General features: G+C 40.9%; 1 protein-coding gene across 2 annotated transcripts in view; it reads left to right on the forward strand.

Annotated features, from left to right (window-relative positions):
* The first annotated feature begins 374 nt into the window (after positions 1-374).
* PARL (presenilin associated rhomboid like) overlaps positions 375-18,910 on the forward strand; it is a 53,077-nt gene continuing 34,541 nt past the window's right edge. For both annotated transcript variants that reach the window (XM_029939787.1, XM_029939788.1), the window contains exons 1-4: positions 375-524; positions 10,978-11,170; positions 11,652-11,792; positions 14,300-14,348. In XM_029939787.1, the coding sequence (XP_029795647.1) occupies positions 400-524; positions 10,978-11,170; positions 11,652-11,792; positions 14,300-14,348 (508 nt within the window). In that variant the 5' untranslated portion in view covers positions 375-399. The remainder of the gene's footprint in view (positions 525-10,977; positions 11,171-11,651; positions 11,793-14,299; positions 14,349-18,910) is intronic.

Genomic DNA, 18,910 nt, shown 5'->3' on the forward strand with positions numbered 1-18,910 from the left:
GATCAGAAAAAAGAGAAATAATGTAAGAAAACTTGGGTTGCAATGACCCTTCCTCCACTCCTCTCTGAGCCTCTGGAAAACAGTGGCGATAAGGTCCGCCTCAAGTGTTTTGCGAGAATTAAACGCAGAAACTTAGGTAAAGTGCCTGGTACGTGGCATTACTCAATGAATGCTAGTTTCCCTTTCTTTTTTTCCTCTGGACCTCATGGGCAGACGGGGGCGGAAGCCAGGCAGCTCTCCCGCGCGCCCGCAGAACCCTCGGGTGTGTTGGGCCTCAGCCCAGACGTGAGGGGGCGCTCTAGGCTGATCCTCGGCGCTCTATGGTTTTCCCGCGTCCCGGAAGTGGTTCCGTGGCAGGGGTTCGAAAGGTCGGGCCATGGTAGGGCAGAGGTTGGGAAGATGGCGTGGCGAGGCTGGGCGCAGAGAGGCTGGGGCTGTGGGCAGGCGTGGGCTCCGCCGGCGGGCAGCCGCGGCTGCGAGGAGCTCACTGCGGCCCTGGCCCCGCCGCGACTGCTCGGACGCAGGTAAAAATCGCCTCTTCGGGCTTCTTTCTCCTCGGCCCCTCAGCTCCGGCCGAGCATCCTCGGGGGCGCAAAGCCGCGGGGCCTCTGGGACTGCCTTTGCTCACCCGTCTCCTCATCCGTCCCTTCTCTCTCGGTCCTGTTTTTCCTCTCTCGCGTTCGTCCAGTCGTCGCTTCCCGCCGCGCCACCCTGCCCCGAGCCGGGATGCACAGTGACCGGCCCCGCTCTCTTTGAGCCCGCGCTGGCTGTCCCCTTTCCCGTCAGGAAGGACGTGAGGGGAAGGGACTAGTCTCTGAGGGCTAATTGCGTGCAGCCCTCATAATCCCGCGAGGAAGTTATTGGTCCATATTTTTCAGCGAAGCAGTTACACAGGTGATAGAATAGCAGAATTGAGAATTCTATCAGTCTTTATAAACCTCTGTTCTACAGAGGTTCTCCTTTAGCATTTAGAGAACTAAGGGAAGACCGTCAGAAGAGGGCAACCCTTTGCCTTCTGCAGAGTCGTAGGAGAGGCTTTTCTGTTGAAGAATGGAGACCCTGGAATATTGGGTTTCCAGATGATTTGGAAATAAAACTACAGTCCTGGTTTTCCCGAGTAGAAGCTGTATGACGAGTGTTGTCTATCAGTGTTTGCTGCTTTTGTTAACTTATAAATTAAGAGAAAAATCCCTCAGCTGCCCAAGATTTCGATGTATATTTCACTTGAAATTTGTTCCTGTGAGTGTGTGTTTTTTGTTTGAGAGTGAGGAGGGAGAGGGGTAGGAGGGAGAATCTCAAGTGGGCTCCACCCTCAGCATGCAGCCGGACACTGGGCTTGATCCCACTACCCTAGGGTCATGACCTGAGCAGAAATCCAGAGTGGGAAGTTCAGCCAACACAGCCATCCAGGTGCCCCTTGTTCCTGTTCTTAATCCAGAGTTCCACCCTTCCCAGCTGGAGTTGGAATTGGTTCCAGATGCCTGGAATCCATCTGATTGTTGGTAGCAAGGAAAGGTAGAGCATTCAACAGAGGGGCTAGCCAGTGGCAGATATTGAGGGTCCATACTGTAGAGCCATTGCCCGATTTTAAGAATCACCTGGAGTGCTTGTAGGGTGTACTTCTCAGGCCCCACCAGGTTCGGTCAGCTCAGCAGGGGGTGGGGAGTAGAAGAACCTGTAGTTCTTACAAGACTGCAAGTGAATCGGATTAGGGATTTGTGAAAACTTGCACCCTGTAGTTTAACTTCATGATCCACCTTAACAGGGGGCTTCAGGCACTGATCTTAAACTCCTGGGGAGGTGGACAATGAGAAGGTCAGGTGGAGGTGGGACTAGATTTCATTGGTCCAGATTCCATAGTTTATTCCAAATCCCTATCAGAATTCGAGGGGAAGGAAAAATGAATATGGTATTAGGAAGCAGCAGGTGTGTTAATATTAAAAATATGTGTGAGGAAGGGAAAGCAAAAAACATTTTTGAGGGAGTGTGCATGTGCCCACGCAAGTAGAGAAAAGGGCAGAGAGGGAGAAGAACAAGCAGAGCCCGAGGCGGGTCTCGAGCCCATGGACTGTGAGATCATGACCTGAGCCCAAGCCAAGAGTAGGACTCTCAACCGATTGAGCCACCCAGGTGCGCCTCATCTTTTTTTTTTTTTTAAGTTTGGTGTTTATTGGCAAAGTTTGAAAATGACATTTTTATGGTTGTGTAGAAAAAAGAATGTAAGCCTGAAATAGAATATATGCCTATTCGCCTCTGGAAATAAGCACTTTAAAATTAATAGTAAGAGTGGGTTACCTTGTACATAACTTTATTAGGTCTGCTTTGACTTCCTGTAGTTCTAAGATGAGTATACAGAAGAATGAAGTTAGAGATGAGGTTAACAAATAGAATTCTGGGCGTGATCCTTGTGATTCTGGTAGGATAGGCCTGAAGCATGGCTGGGAGCTTGTGCTACAGGTAGTGATACGAAAGTTCTGTAAACCGTGGCAGGTCTAAGGCAGCCCACCAGCTAAAAACGATTTCTATATTTTTAAAGGGTTACAGAGCAAAATAATACGTGACAGATGTTTCATCATGAAAACTAAAATATTCACTCTGTTCCTTTACAGAAAAAGGAGAAAGTCTCAGACTTCAGAAGCTTTTCCATTATCAAATTTCTGGCAGCACTTTTGAGACATAGTTTAGGCTTGAAAGAAGCCTGCATAATTTCATTTGTATGGACTAAGAGAATAGTTGATTGTTCAGTTATTTTTCCTGTTTAATTTTACCGTCTGTTAACACAGGACGGGTTTTAAGAATATAATTGGTCATGCAAGTGTTTATATAGCGATCCCCTCTCCCCTAAATTCATTTCTTTTCTTTTTAAGTGGAATGACTGTTGTGTATTCTGGGACACATGCTGTCCCCATTTGAACATTGGGCCATTTATACTCCATTTATTCATGAAAATCTGTAGTAACATAGACATTAGTGCCGACTTGTACATACAGCCAAGTTGCACTGTTAAATGTTAAAAACAATTCACAAGACTGTTTTCACTCACCATTATGGCAACTAATACATAGATAAGACTCTATTTTAAAGTTATGGGATCATGTTAAAAAACTGAACTAATACAAGTACATGGCTAGTAATAACTCCGGTATTCGTGAGATCTTCCCACTTTGAGTGCATTAGACTGCTTTCACAAATTACTGGTTATTGGCGGAAGGACCAAAGCAGCAGAGCGGAATGGCAGGCATATCTTGATGAGTTGGTATATGCCTCCAATGCCCCTCTCCTCCCATTCCACTCTCCTGTTCACACCATCCATTCTATCATGTTTCTTTGTTTTCTGAATTTAAGGTAAGTGATTCTTTTTCACTGATAAGAATGGGTAGAGCTAAAGAACCTAAGCTTGTAAATATCTCAAACATTGGCAGTTAGAGACATTTATCATGCTTTTCCTTGTTGCATTTTAAGAAATGTAACACAAAAGCTTCCCTTAATGACCAGTGTACCGTGTCATATAATGTGTGATGAAGTACTCCATCTAAAAGCATTTTTGTACTAATAGGAAACCCATTCTAACCAATCTAAGTGATTAGGGGAATTTATTGGTTTTTGCAGTTAAAAGTCTAGAAGCAGGACTGGCTTCAGGTGAAGCAAGATTTGGTGTTTCAGATTGTCATCAGGATTCCATTTTTCTTCACGGCTTGGCTCTGCTTCCTCAATGTTAGCTTTATTCTGTCAGCCTGCTATCTCATTCTCATATCCTCATCTCTCAAGATGGCTGTCAACAGCTCTTGGGACTATATATTTTAGGTTCCCATCCAGGAGAAAAAGTTCTCCAGTATTCTAACAAAGTCTTGAAATTGAATTTCAGTGGGCTAGCTTGGCCTGATTTTAGATACATCTCCATCCTTGAATCCTTTGAAATTGGCAGAGGTTGGCTGACTTAAGCCAGTAAAGAGTTTGGTGTGCCTCCACCCACCAAATGCCTGGAAATGCTAGGACACCGTGAGGAGAGGGGGAAAAGGGCATGGATGGTGGGGGTCAGTGAGGAATGCTCATTACTGTCAGCTCTAGTTAAACTTTTATGTTTAAATTCTTTGTTACAAATCTGAAATTTTGTTAGTCAAATAAGATTAACCTGTACATAATCAGTTTTTTTTTTAAGTTTATTTTTGAGAGAGAATGTGCACATGGGGGAGGGACAGAGAGAGGCGGAGAGAGAGAGAATCCCAGGCAGCCTCTGCACTGACACACTGACAGCAGAGAGCCTGATGCAGGTCTTGAATCCCAAACCCATGAGATCATGACCTGAACTGAAGTCGGACGCTTAACTGATCAAGCCACGCAGGCTCTCCTGTACATAACCATTCTAATTGAAGTAGAAATACTGAAGTAGAAATGCAGAGAGAGGGCTTAGGTTCTAGCTCCTTCCTATTGAAAGTGGTTCGCGAAACACAGTTTAGGCATCACCTCGGACTGGGGTGGTGGCAAACTTATTTTGTAAAAGGCCAGATAGAAAATGACTGGGCCAGGGCGCCTGGGTGGCTCAGTCCATTGGGTGTCCGACTTCGGCTCAGGTCATGATCTCATGGTTTGTGGGTTCGAGCCCCATCTTGGGGCTCTGTGCTGACAGCTAGCTCAGAACCTGGAGTCTGTCTTCAGTTTCTGTGTCTCTCTCTCTGATTCTCCCCTGCTCACTCTGTCTTTCTGTCTCTCAAAAATTAAAAAAAAAACCATGAAAATGACCAGGCCCTATATAGTCTCTGTCACATACTCTCTATTTTCCTTGAACTCTTTGGGGCGCATGAGTGGCTCATTCTTTTAAGGGTCAGACTCTTGATTTCGGCTCAGGTCATGATCTCCTGGTTCATGGAGCCCCGTCTCTGGCTCTTGGTTCCTGGCTGCAGGGCTTGCTTAGGATTCTATCTCTCCCTCTCTTCAGCCCCTCCCTACCCATGTGCGCACACTCCCCCCACCCCCTCATTAAACAAACTTAAAAAAAAAATCTTTAAAAATTTAAAAGCTATTCTTAGCTGGAGGGCCAAATCTATCCTACAGGCCAGTTTGTCCTTTCTTGAGCTTGTTTAGAACTGCAGAATCTAGTTTCCCCACTCCAGTCTTACTGATTTGGAATCTGGATCCTCAGGTGATTTGTATGCATACAGAAGTTTTTCCTAAACCTGTGGTAGACCCCAGCCCTGGCTGCACATGAGAAATCAGCTGGGTAACTCTTTAGTGATGCCTTCATCCGACCTCAGGAGATTCTAATTGGTATGAAGTGGAAACATAATATAGTTGTTTGTTTTTTTTTAAAGATTCTTGCTGAGAGGATGTGCATGTGGGGGAGGGGCAGAAGGGAGACAGCGAATCCTGATTGGGCTTCAAGCTGACTGCAGACAGCCTGAAGCAGGGCTTCAGCTCACAAACTCTGAGACCATGACTTGAGCTGAAGTCAGATGCTTAACCGACTGAGCCACCCAGGCTCCCCATAGTACAGTGTTTTTAAGACCTCACTAGGTAATTCTAATGTGTAGTATAGGAAAAGAAGAGCTAACAATCTTAGGCTTATTGGCTACAGTCTTGTAAATTAGACTGACAAAAGATTGATTAGCAAGAGAAAAAACAAGCTTGTGTACATGTGTGTTGCCCGTACACATAGGAGTGACATACACTGATGAATAATGCAGAATTTGGGCTTATATAGCATTTGAAAAAAAGAACAACAAAGTTTTGGAGAAATGAGAAGACAAAGGACAAGGACTTTTGAGTTTCGAGGGCCGCAAACTGTGGGGATGCAGTATCTGAGGGAGCTGATGGATATAAGGGCTGTTAGTAAAGCTATGTGTTCCTTGTGTGTGTGTGTGTCTGTATATATACATATATATACTTTTTTTTTTAAGATTTTAAATCTACACTCATTGTCAGGCTCGAACCCAAAACCCCAAGATCAAGAGTTGCATATTCCTCTGACTGAGCCAGCCAAGCGCCTGTGTGTGTGTGTGTGTGTGTGTGTGTGTGTGTGTGTGTTCTTGTATATGTATTCTGCATCTGAATTTAACCCTGGAGCCAACTCGTGTAACATATTCTGGGTGTCCTTGGCCTCATATTTCTAAGGTGAATATTATTCCCAGCAAAAGGTCTAGGTTTGCTTCAGGTTAGACCTGGTGTGTTTGTGTCCTTTTTCAAACATTGTACTTCAGAATTTAAAAATGAGTTGATGAGCTGTGGAAGTAATCTTTCATTAAAGCCAATTGAGTATGTATTTTCTATTATTACAGTGTTGGAGATACAAAGAAGTCTCATTCTTCGTATTTCTTGGTCTAATAAGAAAAAAAATTAATGCCAGAAAACAACACTGAGTTACAGCTTATGGTCTTTAAAGGGAACATATTCCTATTACTTTATGTCAAACCTTTGGTTTTTGGCCCAAAGTGGTGATGTTACTTTATTTACTAATCCAGCTCCATGTTACTTTGAATTGCTTAATAAAAATTAAATCCAGGGGCACCTGGGTTGCTCAGTTGGTTAAGTGTCCGACTTTGGCTCAGATCATTATCTCACGGTTCATGAGTTTGAGTCCCGAGTCAGGCTCTGTGCTGAGACCTGGGAGCCTGGAGCCTGCTTCAGATCTGTGTCTCCTCCTCTCTGCCTCTCTCCCACTTGTGTTTCTCTCTCTCCCTCTCCCCTTCCCTTTCTCTGTGTCTCTCACTCTCACATAAATAAACATTAAAAAATAATTTAAAAAATGAAGTCTAATTGCAAAGTGTTAACATTTGCCACTTAAAAAAGTTTTTTTAAATATTTTTATTTATTTTGAGAGAGAGAGAGAGAGAGAGAGACAGTGTGTCAACAGGGGAAGGGCAGAGAGGAATATACAGAATCTGAAGCAGATTTCACACTCTGATCTGTCAGTGCAGAGCTCGAAGTGGGGCCCAAACCCATGAACCATGAGATCATGGCCTGGGCTGAGGTCAGATGCTCAACTGACTGAGCACCCAGGTGTCCCAACATTTGCCCCTTTAAAATTTTTGTTAGGAGTGCATTCGACTATAAGTAAATTTATTGTTTAAATGAGGGGAGTAGTTAGTGTAAGTAGATGGAGGTAAGTGGCTACTGTCTGCTCAGTGGGTCAAAAACGGCAAAGTTAGTATTTGAATCGCTTGACATTTCTCTTGGCATTCAAGATGACTGCCCCAAATCTAGGCACTTACATCCCTATTCAAGGCAAACAGAAGGGGGAAGGGTGTGACCTTAGTGATATGCCCATTTTTACCAGAAAAGCAAAATCTTCCCAGAAGGTACCTAAAAAAAATTTTAAGTGTATTTATTTATATTGAAAGAGGGAGAGAGAGAATCTTAAGCAGTCTCTACACCAGCAGCACAGAGCCTGGCATGGTGCTTGAATCCACAAACCAAGATATTGTGACCTGAGCTGAAACCAAGAGTCAGATGCTTAACTGACTCAGTGCTTGGGAGTGGGAGGAGCTAAAAAAAATTCTTGTCTCTCATTTCGTCTGAATTCTGTAATATGGCAACCTTCTCCCATAAAGGAGGCTGGAAAAGTGAAGGAACTTACCTTTTCTAGTCTCTGCAGAAAAAGGCAAGAGAAGAAGAAATAGACATAGATTTGGGATTAGCTGTTTAACAGTATTTGCTAAAGGATATCATAATGCTGGTAACAGGGTTCTGAAGGAAGTTCAGTGCTAAAGCAACGTTGGCTGTGTTTGAATAAGTTCATTGCTTTTCAGAAATAGATTTCCTTGAGAGGAATAGCACTTATTTAGGAGTATAAATTATGAATTATTAAAGATTTGGAGGCAAATTACTTTATCACTATTGCCCATCCTCTCACCATGTGACTTCTGAGAAGTTGTGGGGTGAACTCAGAGTGTTTAAGAAAGAGCATACTCGGCAAGTAATAGCAATAATAGTCACTATGCCATTTTTATGAGTTTCATTTGTTTCCAGATGCCTACTGGATACCCTTTAGGTATCCTACAAATGTTAACAATACTTGGTGTGTAAGTATTAAGTGTGTATGGCCCAAGGAATAGTGGCAAATGTATACACCTATGGAACCATCACTGAAAGATAAACATTGCTTTGCTCCACAGTGTTTCTGAGATTGATCCATGATGTGTGATCAGTAGTTTGCTTTTTGCTGAGTAGTACTCCATTGTATGACTATTCCGCAGTTTATCCTTTCCCCTTTTGATGGAAATTGAAGTTTCAATTCTTTAGCTATTAGAATAGAGCTACACAGGGGGCGCCTGGGTGGCTCAGTCGGTGAAGCGTCCGGCTCAGGTCGTGATCTCACAATCCGTGGGTTGGAGCCCCGCGTCAAGCTCTGTGCTGACAGCTCAGAGCCTGGAACCTGCTTCAGATTCTGTCTCTCCCTCTCTCTCTGCCCCTCCCCCACTCACTCTCTGTCTGTCTCTCTCAAAATAAAATAAAGACATAAAAAAAATAGAATAGAGCACAAGCATTTTGACCATAAATGACCACAAGCATTTGGAACACTGCCCAAGATGAAATTCTTCATGTCTTATCTTCCAGTTTCCTATTTCAGTGCCTCTGATTCCCCTTGTCTTGGTGAATACTACCATCTTCGTTTCAGTTATTCATAATAAAACTGACAATCATTCTTTACCTGGTTCTTCTACCATAATTATTGTCCTTTGTTACAGGCTGGACTTAGTGGTAGAGGTACAATGAATACAAAATTAATTGTCCAGTTGTGGTAGAGGCAATAGTTGACATACATAAAAGAGTCTATACAGGATGCTTTGGGACTCTAGGAGCACAAAGGAGACCCCTACCCGGGGCTTCTTGGAGGAGATAAATGAACTGAATTCTGAAGGGCATAAAAATGTTAACAAAGGGAGGTACCAGAACAAAGGAGTAAAATTGCTGAGTTTGAGGGAAGGATGGAAAATTATTGTGGGGTTTAGAGCAGGAAAATGACATTTGTGCTTAATAAAATGTGGAGGATGAATTGGAGTGGGGCAGTATTGGAAGCAATGAGACCTGCTAGAAAATAGAGTATTCCAGGTCAGAAGGGATGAACTAAGGAGTGGTATTGGAATTAGGAAGAGATTTTTGGCCCTCTGAAAAGACATTTGAGGAACTGTTGAATATTTGAGAAAAAGTGGTAGGAGGAAAGAACAACATGTTAAAACGTTTGGAGTTAAGTGAAATGTTGCTGTAATCCAGGCATGAGGTGAGGGCCGAGGAATGAAAAACATTTTTATTTGACCGACTTGGTTTTTAATTGGATGGAAAGAATAAAGGAGAGAGAGAACTCCAAAATGACATCTTGATTTTTTTAACTTCAGTGGTTGAAAGAACTGTGGTCCCTACAAAAGATTGAGGATGCCAGCCATTTGCAACGACATGGATGAACTAGAGGGTATTAGGCTAAGAGAATTTAGAGAAAGACAAATGTCATATGACCTAACTCTTATGAGAAATATAAGATATAAAACAGATGAACATAAGGGAAGGGAAGCAAAAATATTATAAAAACAGGGAGGGGGACAAAACATAAGAGACTCTTAAATATGGAGAACAAACAAAGAGTTACTGGAGGGATTGTGGGAGGGGGGAGGGGCTAAATGGATAAAGGGCCTTAAGGAATCTACTCCTGAAATCATTGTTGCACTATATGCTGACTAACTTGAATGTAAATTTAAAAATTAATTTTAAAAGATTGAGGATGTCAGGAAATGGAGCTGTTTATAGAGGCGGAGTTTCCTTTTGAATATATTGGTTCTAAAGTAATTTGGGGCGGGTGCCTGGGTGGCTCAATCAGTTAAGCATCCGACTTTGGCTCCAATCATGATCCCGAGGTTAGTGGGTTCGAGCCCCACATTGGGTTCTATGCTGACAGGGCAGAGCCTGGAACCTGTTTCAGATTCTGTGTCTCCCTCTCTCTCTGCCGTGCCCTGTTCGTTTCCTGTCTCAAAAATAAATAAACATTAAAAAATAAGTAATTTGGGGCATATCCAAATGGAAATATTCAATATATGGTTGGAAATACAATACAAGAAGATTGAAGTTAAGACTAAAGAAATAGATTTGAATCATTTATTTAGAAGTTATTCAGGCCACAGAAATATATTTATCCTTCAGAGTGTTGGAAGGCCTGTGTGATTTCTGCTTTCAAGGAGCTTTGAGGCTAGAAAGATGGTATGCTTAGAGTATGATGAGAACAAACAGGAAGGGGGTCTACTTAGAAGTTAGAGTTTTACAAAAGAAAAAATTTTTGTCATGAATTTGTATCGGTTGAGTGGAGGAACTGTTAGAGGAGCCTTTGAGTCTATCTGTCACTAAGGGATAGGAAAAGGGAGGAGCCAGGAGGAAAGTGAATTTGAAGAATAGGGAATGCAGTCTTACTAGAAGTAGGCAGGGCTGGTAAGTGTGATCAGTAGTGTCAGATGTTTTGAGGTCAAGCTATGAGGACTCAAATAACAAAACCCTTTAGAAAACGTTTGGTGAGTGTCCTCAGAACTGAGTGAAATATGTAGGGAGAGAAGTAGGGAAAAATCCATCAATTTTCTATAAAGAAAATAATTAGTTGAATTTGGAGTGACTTTAAGGATAATATTTATATTTAAATATTTGTTCTGGAAGTTGTTCAAACTTACAGTAAAAAGGCCATTCTGTACAAATTCATACTGACAACTTGGAGCTCTCCAGCTTTTTATCAGACTGCAAACTGTGTGGAGAAAGGATACAGGCGGTATCCACCCAAACAGGTTCCCTTCATAGTTGCTGTGTAGTTTTTGTGTCCCCTTTTCCAGAAGGGCACATGGTTCAGTGTTTTGATTTTGAATTCTACCTGGGAGTAGGCATCTTGGCTTCTTTGGGGCTTCAGAATGAGAATGAACTGAGATACTGAGGATGGCAGGCTGGGGGTGAGGCTCGTAGAGGTTGATGTTTGTAAGACAGTGCTGTTTCTAATCTCTAATTTTCCCCTTAAAGGTTTAACTTTTTTATTCAGCAAAAATGTGGATTCAGAAAAGCACCCAGGAAGGTTGAACCCAGAAGATCAGACACCGGAACAAGTGAAGCGTACAAGAGAAGTGCTTTGATTCCTCATGTAGAAGAAACAGTCTTTTATCCTTCTCCCTATCCTGTAAGGACCCTTATAAAGCCCTTCTTTTTCACTGTTGGGGTAAGTACTCATGTCAATTCGGAGTTACCGGTCTTGCTGCTGGTGGAGCGTTGAAGTATTGTTTGTCCTATTTGGTTGATCTTAAAGACAAGTAGAGGGGTATTTAAAGGATCTGGGTATCTGGAGTCGTGAATGATTACATTTATGAGAACATGAATTTAATAATTATTAGAATCTGGTTCACTTATGTAATAAGCCCTGGAGAAGAAACTTATGGGCCTCTTATTTAGGATAACTTTTCATATTATACTTTGAATTTTGTTTGAAATATTCTCGCTGTAAACAGGCCCCAGGATACTATGGAGTTAGTAAACTGTAGGAACAATTAAGTACTCTTTTCACTTAATAGGTTTCACTCTGTCAGATGTTCTATTCTTTCTGTTGCTTTGTAAGAAGCAATGAAAATTAAATATTGTCCTTGGAACTATGTGTAGATCTATTTCTCTTTGAATTTATTTTGTGATATATTGATTTTGTGTAGTTTACAGGCTGTGCATTTGGATCAGCTGCCATTTGGCAATATGAATCACTGAAATCCAGGGTCCAGAGTTACTTTGATGGTATAAAAGCTGATTGGTTGGATAGCATAAGACCACAAAAGGAAGGAGACTTCAGAAAGGAGGTAAAGATGTGGCTTTCTTCCAGTTGATCATAAGTGTTGAAGTCTGGTTATTTGTGAAGTGCTTTTAGAGACTGATGACCTTTCGATCAGCAAATATGAACTTAATATTCTTTAGAGTTATTTCATTGTGGTGAGTATTTACTGATGCTTTGTATGTTGGGTAATATTGTACTTGACAGTGATCCAGGAAGTTTGTCCCTCTACCCACATGTGTCAAAAAATTATGTTGCTAAAAATTAATGTTGTGGTGTCTCGGTCAGCTTTACTAAAGTTTAAAGGGCTACTGTTTTGTATCACCTTGCTGGATTATTTGAGTACATTTTAGAATCATAGGTGGTTTTTCAAAACATTTGTGCCTCAGGTGTAGAAATATGATGTGGATTTTATTTTTAAGTAATCTCTATACCCAAGGTGGGGCTCAAACTTACAACCCTGAGATCAAGAGTCACATACTCCACTGACCAAACCAGCCAGGCACCACTAGTCTGTGGATTTTTAAAAGCCCGCTGATTTGATGTTTATATACCTTTGATAAATACCCACTGTGGAGTATTTCTAACTGAGGCATGAGGGTGCAAGAAAAAGGTACAAATATAGAGCTTTTAGAACTTTTCATTATTTCACATGTAAGTTGGTGACCCTCTTTCAATTTCTTAACTGATTTTCTTTTTTACACAAATATTGCCTTCCAAATAAAACATATTTAGGTCACTTGACAATACTTACTGAGCACTGAGGCCCTAAGTTAATATGTGGATCCCAGGTTCATTTGGTTTTGAAGCACCTTTGGCTTTTTTTGTGTGTGTGACATGTGCGCCTCTACTTGGGAGAGAAGGTTGATGTCCTCTTAATTTTCTCCTAATGATAATTCAGTGTTCTTCAAAGTACAAAGAAGTATTCTTTCTTCGTTTCCCCATAGACATATGCAAGTAGCATGAGCCTTACCTGTTTTAGAGAGGCGTGGTACAGGACAGTGGGTGTAATATTTGCAGATGAAGGCTACAGTAGCTAACAGTGACTTCTTCAGTGCAGTGTGTTTGAGGAGATAATAACACTGACCTGTTCCATAATTCTGGATTCCTCAAAATGCTTCAGGTTTCTATCACATGTCTGTATGATAAAGTTTTGATGGCCCAGTTGGTTCTTTAGAATGATGAAAAGTGACACAACCAATATACATAATCTTTTCCAAAGATGGATTTGTTTATACTAGGTAAACAAATGATAGGTTATAAAATATAAAATCCATTCCCTTTAAAGAAAATTAAAACAGTACATAAGTATAACGCAGCAAGCAAAAGCCTGGGGAACCCCTACCATACCACTATATATTGTAGGGAGGAAGGTCTGAAAGCTCATACACAATTGAATTACAAAAACAAAAATGGAATCATTGTATATGGATCAATATCCATACTGATCTGTAACTTTTTTTAACATTGGATTTCTTTCTGTATTGGTATGGTTCAATTTTATAGTTAGAGTATGTTTTTTAGGGGTGCCTGGGTGGCTCAGTTGATGAAGCATTTGATTCTTGATCTCAGCTCAGGTCATGATCTCATGGTTTGTGAGATCAAGCCCCATGTTGGGTTCTGTGCTGGTAGCGCAGAGCCTGTTTGGGATTCTCTCTGCCCCTCTCTGTGTGTGTCTTTTTTTTTCTCTCTCTCTCAAATAAATATACTTAAAAAATGTTTTTTTCCTTTAAACTTTAGTCATGGGAAAATTTCAAACAGGTATAAAAGAGAAATGTATAATGAATCCCTGTTGTCCATCTTCAATGATTATTGACACAAAGCTAACTTCCCCTTCCTTCCCCACCACTGAGTATTGTAAAGCAAATCCTAGGTTTATTTTTATGTGTGTGTCTCTTTTTCTAAACCTCAAATTATCATACCTTAAAAGGTAATTTTAGAAAATATTCTTAGGATTTTAAAACTAGATTGGACCTTGGTGAATAATTAAAGTTGATACCAATCTATATCTGATAGTGTGTTAGGTGCTTTATGTTATGTTTCTCACAACAATACTGTTACGTGCCCCTGTACTGTCTGCATTTCATATGTCAGAAAAAAGCTTAATAACTTGTCTAAAGTCACAGAGCTAGGCAGTTGCTCTGTGTAGAGAATGTAGGCTAGCTGTAACGCACCTGTGTTCTGTTTTGCCACATATTTATTATGTCTGTTTATTTGTAATTAAAAAAATTCTGTTGAATGTTTATTCATTTTTGAGAGGCAGAGAGAGAGGGAGACACAGAACCCGAAGCAGGCTCCAGGCTCTGAGCTGTCAGCACAGAGCCCAAGGCAGGGCTCGAACTCACAAACCATAAGATCACGACCTGAGCCAAAGTTAGACACTTAACTGACTGAGCCACCTAGGTGTCCCTGTTTATGGGCATTTTTACACATGAGGAATGTTTTTATGCACAAAGCATTTTTTCTCTGGCTTTTCATTTTCTGAGCCTGAAAGTATTTTCCATATGGTGATAGGCAATTTTCCTTCTGTTTTAGATTAACAAGTGGTGGAATAACCTAAGTGATGGCCAGCGGACTGTGACAGGTTTGTGTTAGCTTACACGTTTTAGCCATTCAAGGGAAGAGAAATCAAACCAAAAGGTACAGTATGTCACAGTCAATGGCTTTTGTACTCTGCTCACCAGTGGTTTAGAAGACAGAGTCTCTGTACCTTCAGGCTAACTTAGTAGTATAAAAAGTAGTGTGGTTTAATGTTATACATGATGCTCTCAATTGGTCAGTTGCTTTCCAATTTTGGTGTAGTATGACACTGATCAAATAATCTATCTTTGTTGTAGAATCTTAGCTTGTGAAATAGGTTGTGAGTATTTATTACTTCCCTATTAAAGGAATTAAAGGGAATATTGACTAAGTACCTTCTTTATGCAGAATGCTTTATACACATTCTCTCCCTACCTCACAGGGTTGCTTACCGGGTAGTTATCTCCCTTTTTACCAATAAGGAATGGCTTTCAGAGAAGGAACTTTTCAAAGGTCACACTGCTAGTAAGTAGTAGAGCTAAGTTTCAAAACCCAGGTCTGTCTCATTCTAAAGCTGATTTTCTCTTTACCATGCTGTTTATAAAATCCTCTTTAAATAAATGTAAGCATGCCATGTATGTCACCAAGATAATGTAATTTTTGTTCTTTGTAACTTTTTATGGAAAGACAAAGTTGGCTTTTCAACACTTGTACAGTATTTTATGGACTTAGTTACCTGAGAAATTTGGGGAAATGGATTTGAAAGTTTAACAGTTATACAGGTAGGAAAAAGATCTATAGAAATAGCAAAATACTGCTCTTTCTCAAATATGATTAGTCTTAATGGTACTCTTAATTTTTTTTTTTTTTTTAACCTACCTAAGAGGAGAAACGGTGCTTATTTTCTTCCTTTGGACTCCTTCCTCTGTCTGGAAGGTTTACCTTTTCTGTCACCTTGTTGGAACCTGGACTGGTTTTCAAGCTTATGGTTCAGACATTTCTTCCTGTAGGAAGTGTTACTGGACTGAAGTGGGTCTGCCCCTTGCTGAGCTGTAGACTGACTACACACCAGGTGGAGTTGCCTCCCAGAGTCACAGAGTTACCCTTGCTTGTACAAATACGGAGACTGTGGGAGTACTTTCCGAAGCCAGGCCTCTCTGAGCTCCTTTCATCAGGGCTTGAGATGAATATTCTGAAGACACTTGGTGATTCGTCTGCACAAGCTTTCCCCTCACATGTTTTTTTTCCTGTTACAGCAGTTCATTAGTTCCTAAAAGACGAAAGTGATCATTTGGCAGAAACTTCTGGGAGTTTCTTGAATTCAGTGAGTCAGGGAATCTTGCCGATAATAGAAGTACTTTAATTTTTTTGAACTCATTGCACTTTTTAATCATTTATCACACAGCCTGCCTTACGTAATTGTACATGCAGCATCCTTAAGGACAATGATGAGATTTTTCTTTTTTTCTTTTTGTTTCTTTTTTTTTTTTTTTTTGTAGCAGCTAGCACATGTCTTGCACACAGTAAAGGCACTTGATGAAAATCTGTTAAGTGAATGAATGTTGACTGGGCTCTTGAATCAAAGGATTGAGATTTTTCAAAAGTGTATTGCCATACTGTAGAATTGATTAGTCAATGAGATTTAATAAATATGATGCCTTTAAAGATAGCTCTATCCTAACACATCTCTTTCCATTGAGATTAACAGGGTTTTTGGTTTGTTTGCTTGTTTTCTGAAAGTAACCAAAATTAACAGTATTTCCTTGGGGTAGCAAAGTTTTGAATTCCTTTAATATTTTCATGTATCTCCTAATTAGCTGATACCTAGTGTTTTGAAAATAGTAAAGATTTTATGCCATTAAATATTTGAAGAAACTTGGGGTCGGAATTTAAAATATTTCATGCCAGAGGCACCTGGTTGCTCAGTTGGTTAAGTATCTGACTCTTGGTTCCGGCTTGGGTTGTGATCTAGCCGTTTGTGGGTTTGAGCCCCGTGTTGGACTATGTGCTGACAATGTGGAGCCTACTTAGGATTCTCTCTCCTCTTTTCTCTGCCCATCCCCTGCTCATGCATGAGTATTCTCTCAAAATATTAAAAAAATAAAATATTTCTCAGGCCAGTACATAGCTTATTCAAATAAGTTGGTATTTGGAGCTAATTGAAAATCAGAATTTCCCCTAGCTTTCTTCTTTTTCTTTTAGTCGAATCTTTTATTTGGCACATAGGATGTAGCAGTAGGAGAGACAGATGTTTTTAATCTAACTAGCAGCTTGAATGTAAAGTATTTCGAACCACATAAACAATTAGCAGTCATGCCAAATCCTTATCGTGAGGTACCCGAGTGACTTTTTAAAAATGTTTTTAAAATTATTTATTTTTTAAATGTTTTTTTAATTTTTCTGGGTTTTTAAATGTGTTTCTTTCTTTCTTCTTTTTTTTTTTTTTGAGAGACAGAGATAGTGAGAGTAGGGGAGGGTCAGAGAGAGGGAGACACAGAATCCGAAGCAGGCTCCAGGCTCTGAGCTAGCTGTCAGCACAGAACCTGATGTGGAGCTCGAACCCACAAACCATGAGATCATGACCTGAGCTGAAGCTGGACGCTTCACCGACTGAGCCACCAAGGCGCCCCTAATGTTTTTTTTTTTTTTTAAATGTTTATTATTTTTGAAAGAGAGACAGAGTGTGAGTGGAGGAGGGGCAAAGAGAGGGAGACACAGAATCTGAAACAGGCTCCAGGCTCTGAGCTGTCAGTACAAAGCCCGACGCGGGGCTCGAACTCAACAAACTGTGAGATCATGACCTGAGCCATAGTCAGACAGTTGACTGACTGAACCACGCAGGTGCCCCTCTGAGTGACTTTTAAAGGCTGAGGAAATGCTCTTAGATCTGTTCACCTCAGTGTCACCTCAGACTTCTGTTGTAGGAAATAATTATTCTGGTAGCAGTGACTCTAGTTTTACAACATTTGTTAGTACTGCATAATAAGTTAACTATATACTAAGATTCTCATGTGTATGTGGTGTTCTCATGATTACAGTTATGTCCTGTCTCTTCAGAAGTGCCAGTTCATCCAGCTTATCTTGCTTAGCTCTTCCAGTTGCTTCCTTTGGGCTGATCCTAAGTGAGGCTGGCTTAGCTCCTGATTTTAATTGAAGATTGATTTATGGGGTGACAGGTTCACTTTGAACCACTCTTTCTTAGATGGCAGATATTCTGAGTGGTGTTTTTCCCTTTTGTATTTTGAAAGAATTTGAGAAGTTCTTAGGAGGCCACTGACCTAGAGAATTTCAAGGCTCTTTGAGACCAGTGTGCGTCTTTGCTCTGTGGTATTCGTTCACTTCTGGATAGTGGCAACATGAAAGCTCTGGTAGGTTAAAGATGTCTGATGATTACATTGGGGCGCCTGGGTGGCTCAGTCGGTGAAGCGTCTGGCTTCGGCTCAGGTCAGATCTCACGGTTCGTGGGTTCGAGCCCCGTGTCGGGCTCTGTGCTGACTGCTAGCTCAGAGCCTGGAGCCTGTTTCCGATTCTGTATCTCCCTCTCTCTGACCCTCCCCTGCGCACACTGTCTCTCAAAAATAAAAAAAAAATTTTTTTTAAAGATATCTGATGATTACATTGAACATTTCACATAAGGACTCCTTGCTGTCTGAATCTAATGAGCTCCTGAATTTGGATGGAAAAGATTTTGGATATAGGAAGTTCAGGCACATAGTTGAGGCATAGGAAATTTTTGGTTCCCGAGCTTGAGCTAGCAAGGGGTATCTTAGATTTACACATATCTCTTTGGTTCATAGGTTTAGATAAGAACAAATCATAAAGGATACCTGTAATTTATTGTTAAGGTAGAGTCCAGTGGTGAGGTGAAAAACCTTCCTGCCTTAGAGTTGATGATGTCCAGTTTGGAATCCCTGGTTTTGACTCAATCCCAACCTGTCCCTGGGAATCCCTTTTTCAAGTGTGGTGGAGAACTGATCTTGCTTCTGTTTTTTCCTCCCTGTTTGTTATTTTTGGGATTTAAAAAAATATGGTATTAATTATTACACAGAAATACCTCCCCAAACTTCACATTTCTTTGAACAGTTTTTAATGTGTTCATTTGATACTTGTAGGAGCATCAGATCGCATTCTTCAGCTTAGACTTCTGCCTGATGCTTTCACACTTAAGCTCTTCTCTTCTGTTGTCTTGATCTGCAAGGCTTTTAAGTCTGAACTTAGGCATCCCCCAAGGAGGGGATTTCCCCTACCTTTCCAGCTTTTAGACACCTGCCAGGTTTTCCTGTTAATTCAGCAGAATGCTGACTTTACTACTTGATAAAGCTGAGAGAGAAGAACCTACCAAATTATTGTATCTGATGGAGGAGACAGTAAGGAGGAGGATGGGATGAGAAGACTTGAGAAAACATTGCCCCATTTTCTCTGTTAGTCCATATCTATTGTCAGCTCCAAAGTTTAGGCACTGCTACCCTAGGGCCTTGACCCTTCAGCCGCAACGTCTAAAGTCTTTTTTTTTTTTTTAAACATTTGTTTATTTATTTTTTTTAATTTTATTTTTTTAAATAGTTTATTGTCAAATTGGTTTCCATACAACACCCAGTGCTCTTCCCCATAAGTGCCCTCCTCCAT

The sequence above is a fragment of the Suricata suricatta genome, chromosome 5, assembly GCF_006229205.1.
Source record: "Suricata suricatta isolate VVHF042 chromosome 5, meerkat_22Aug2017_6uvM2_HiC, whole genome shotgun sequence".
NCBI lineage: Eukaryota > Metazoa > Chordata > Mammalia > Carnivora > Herpestidae > Suricata > Suricata suricatta.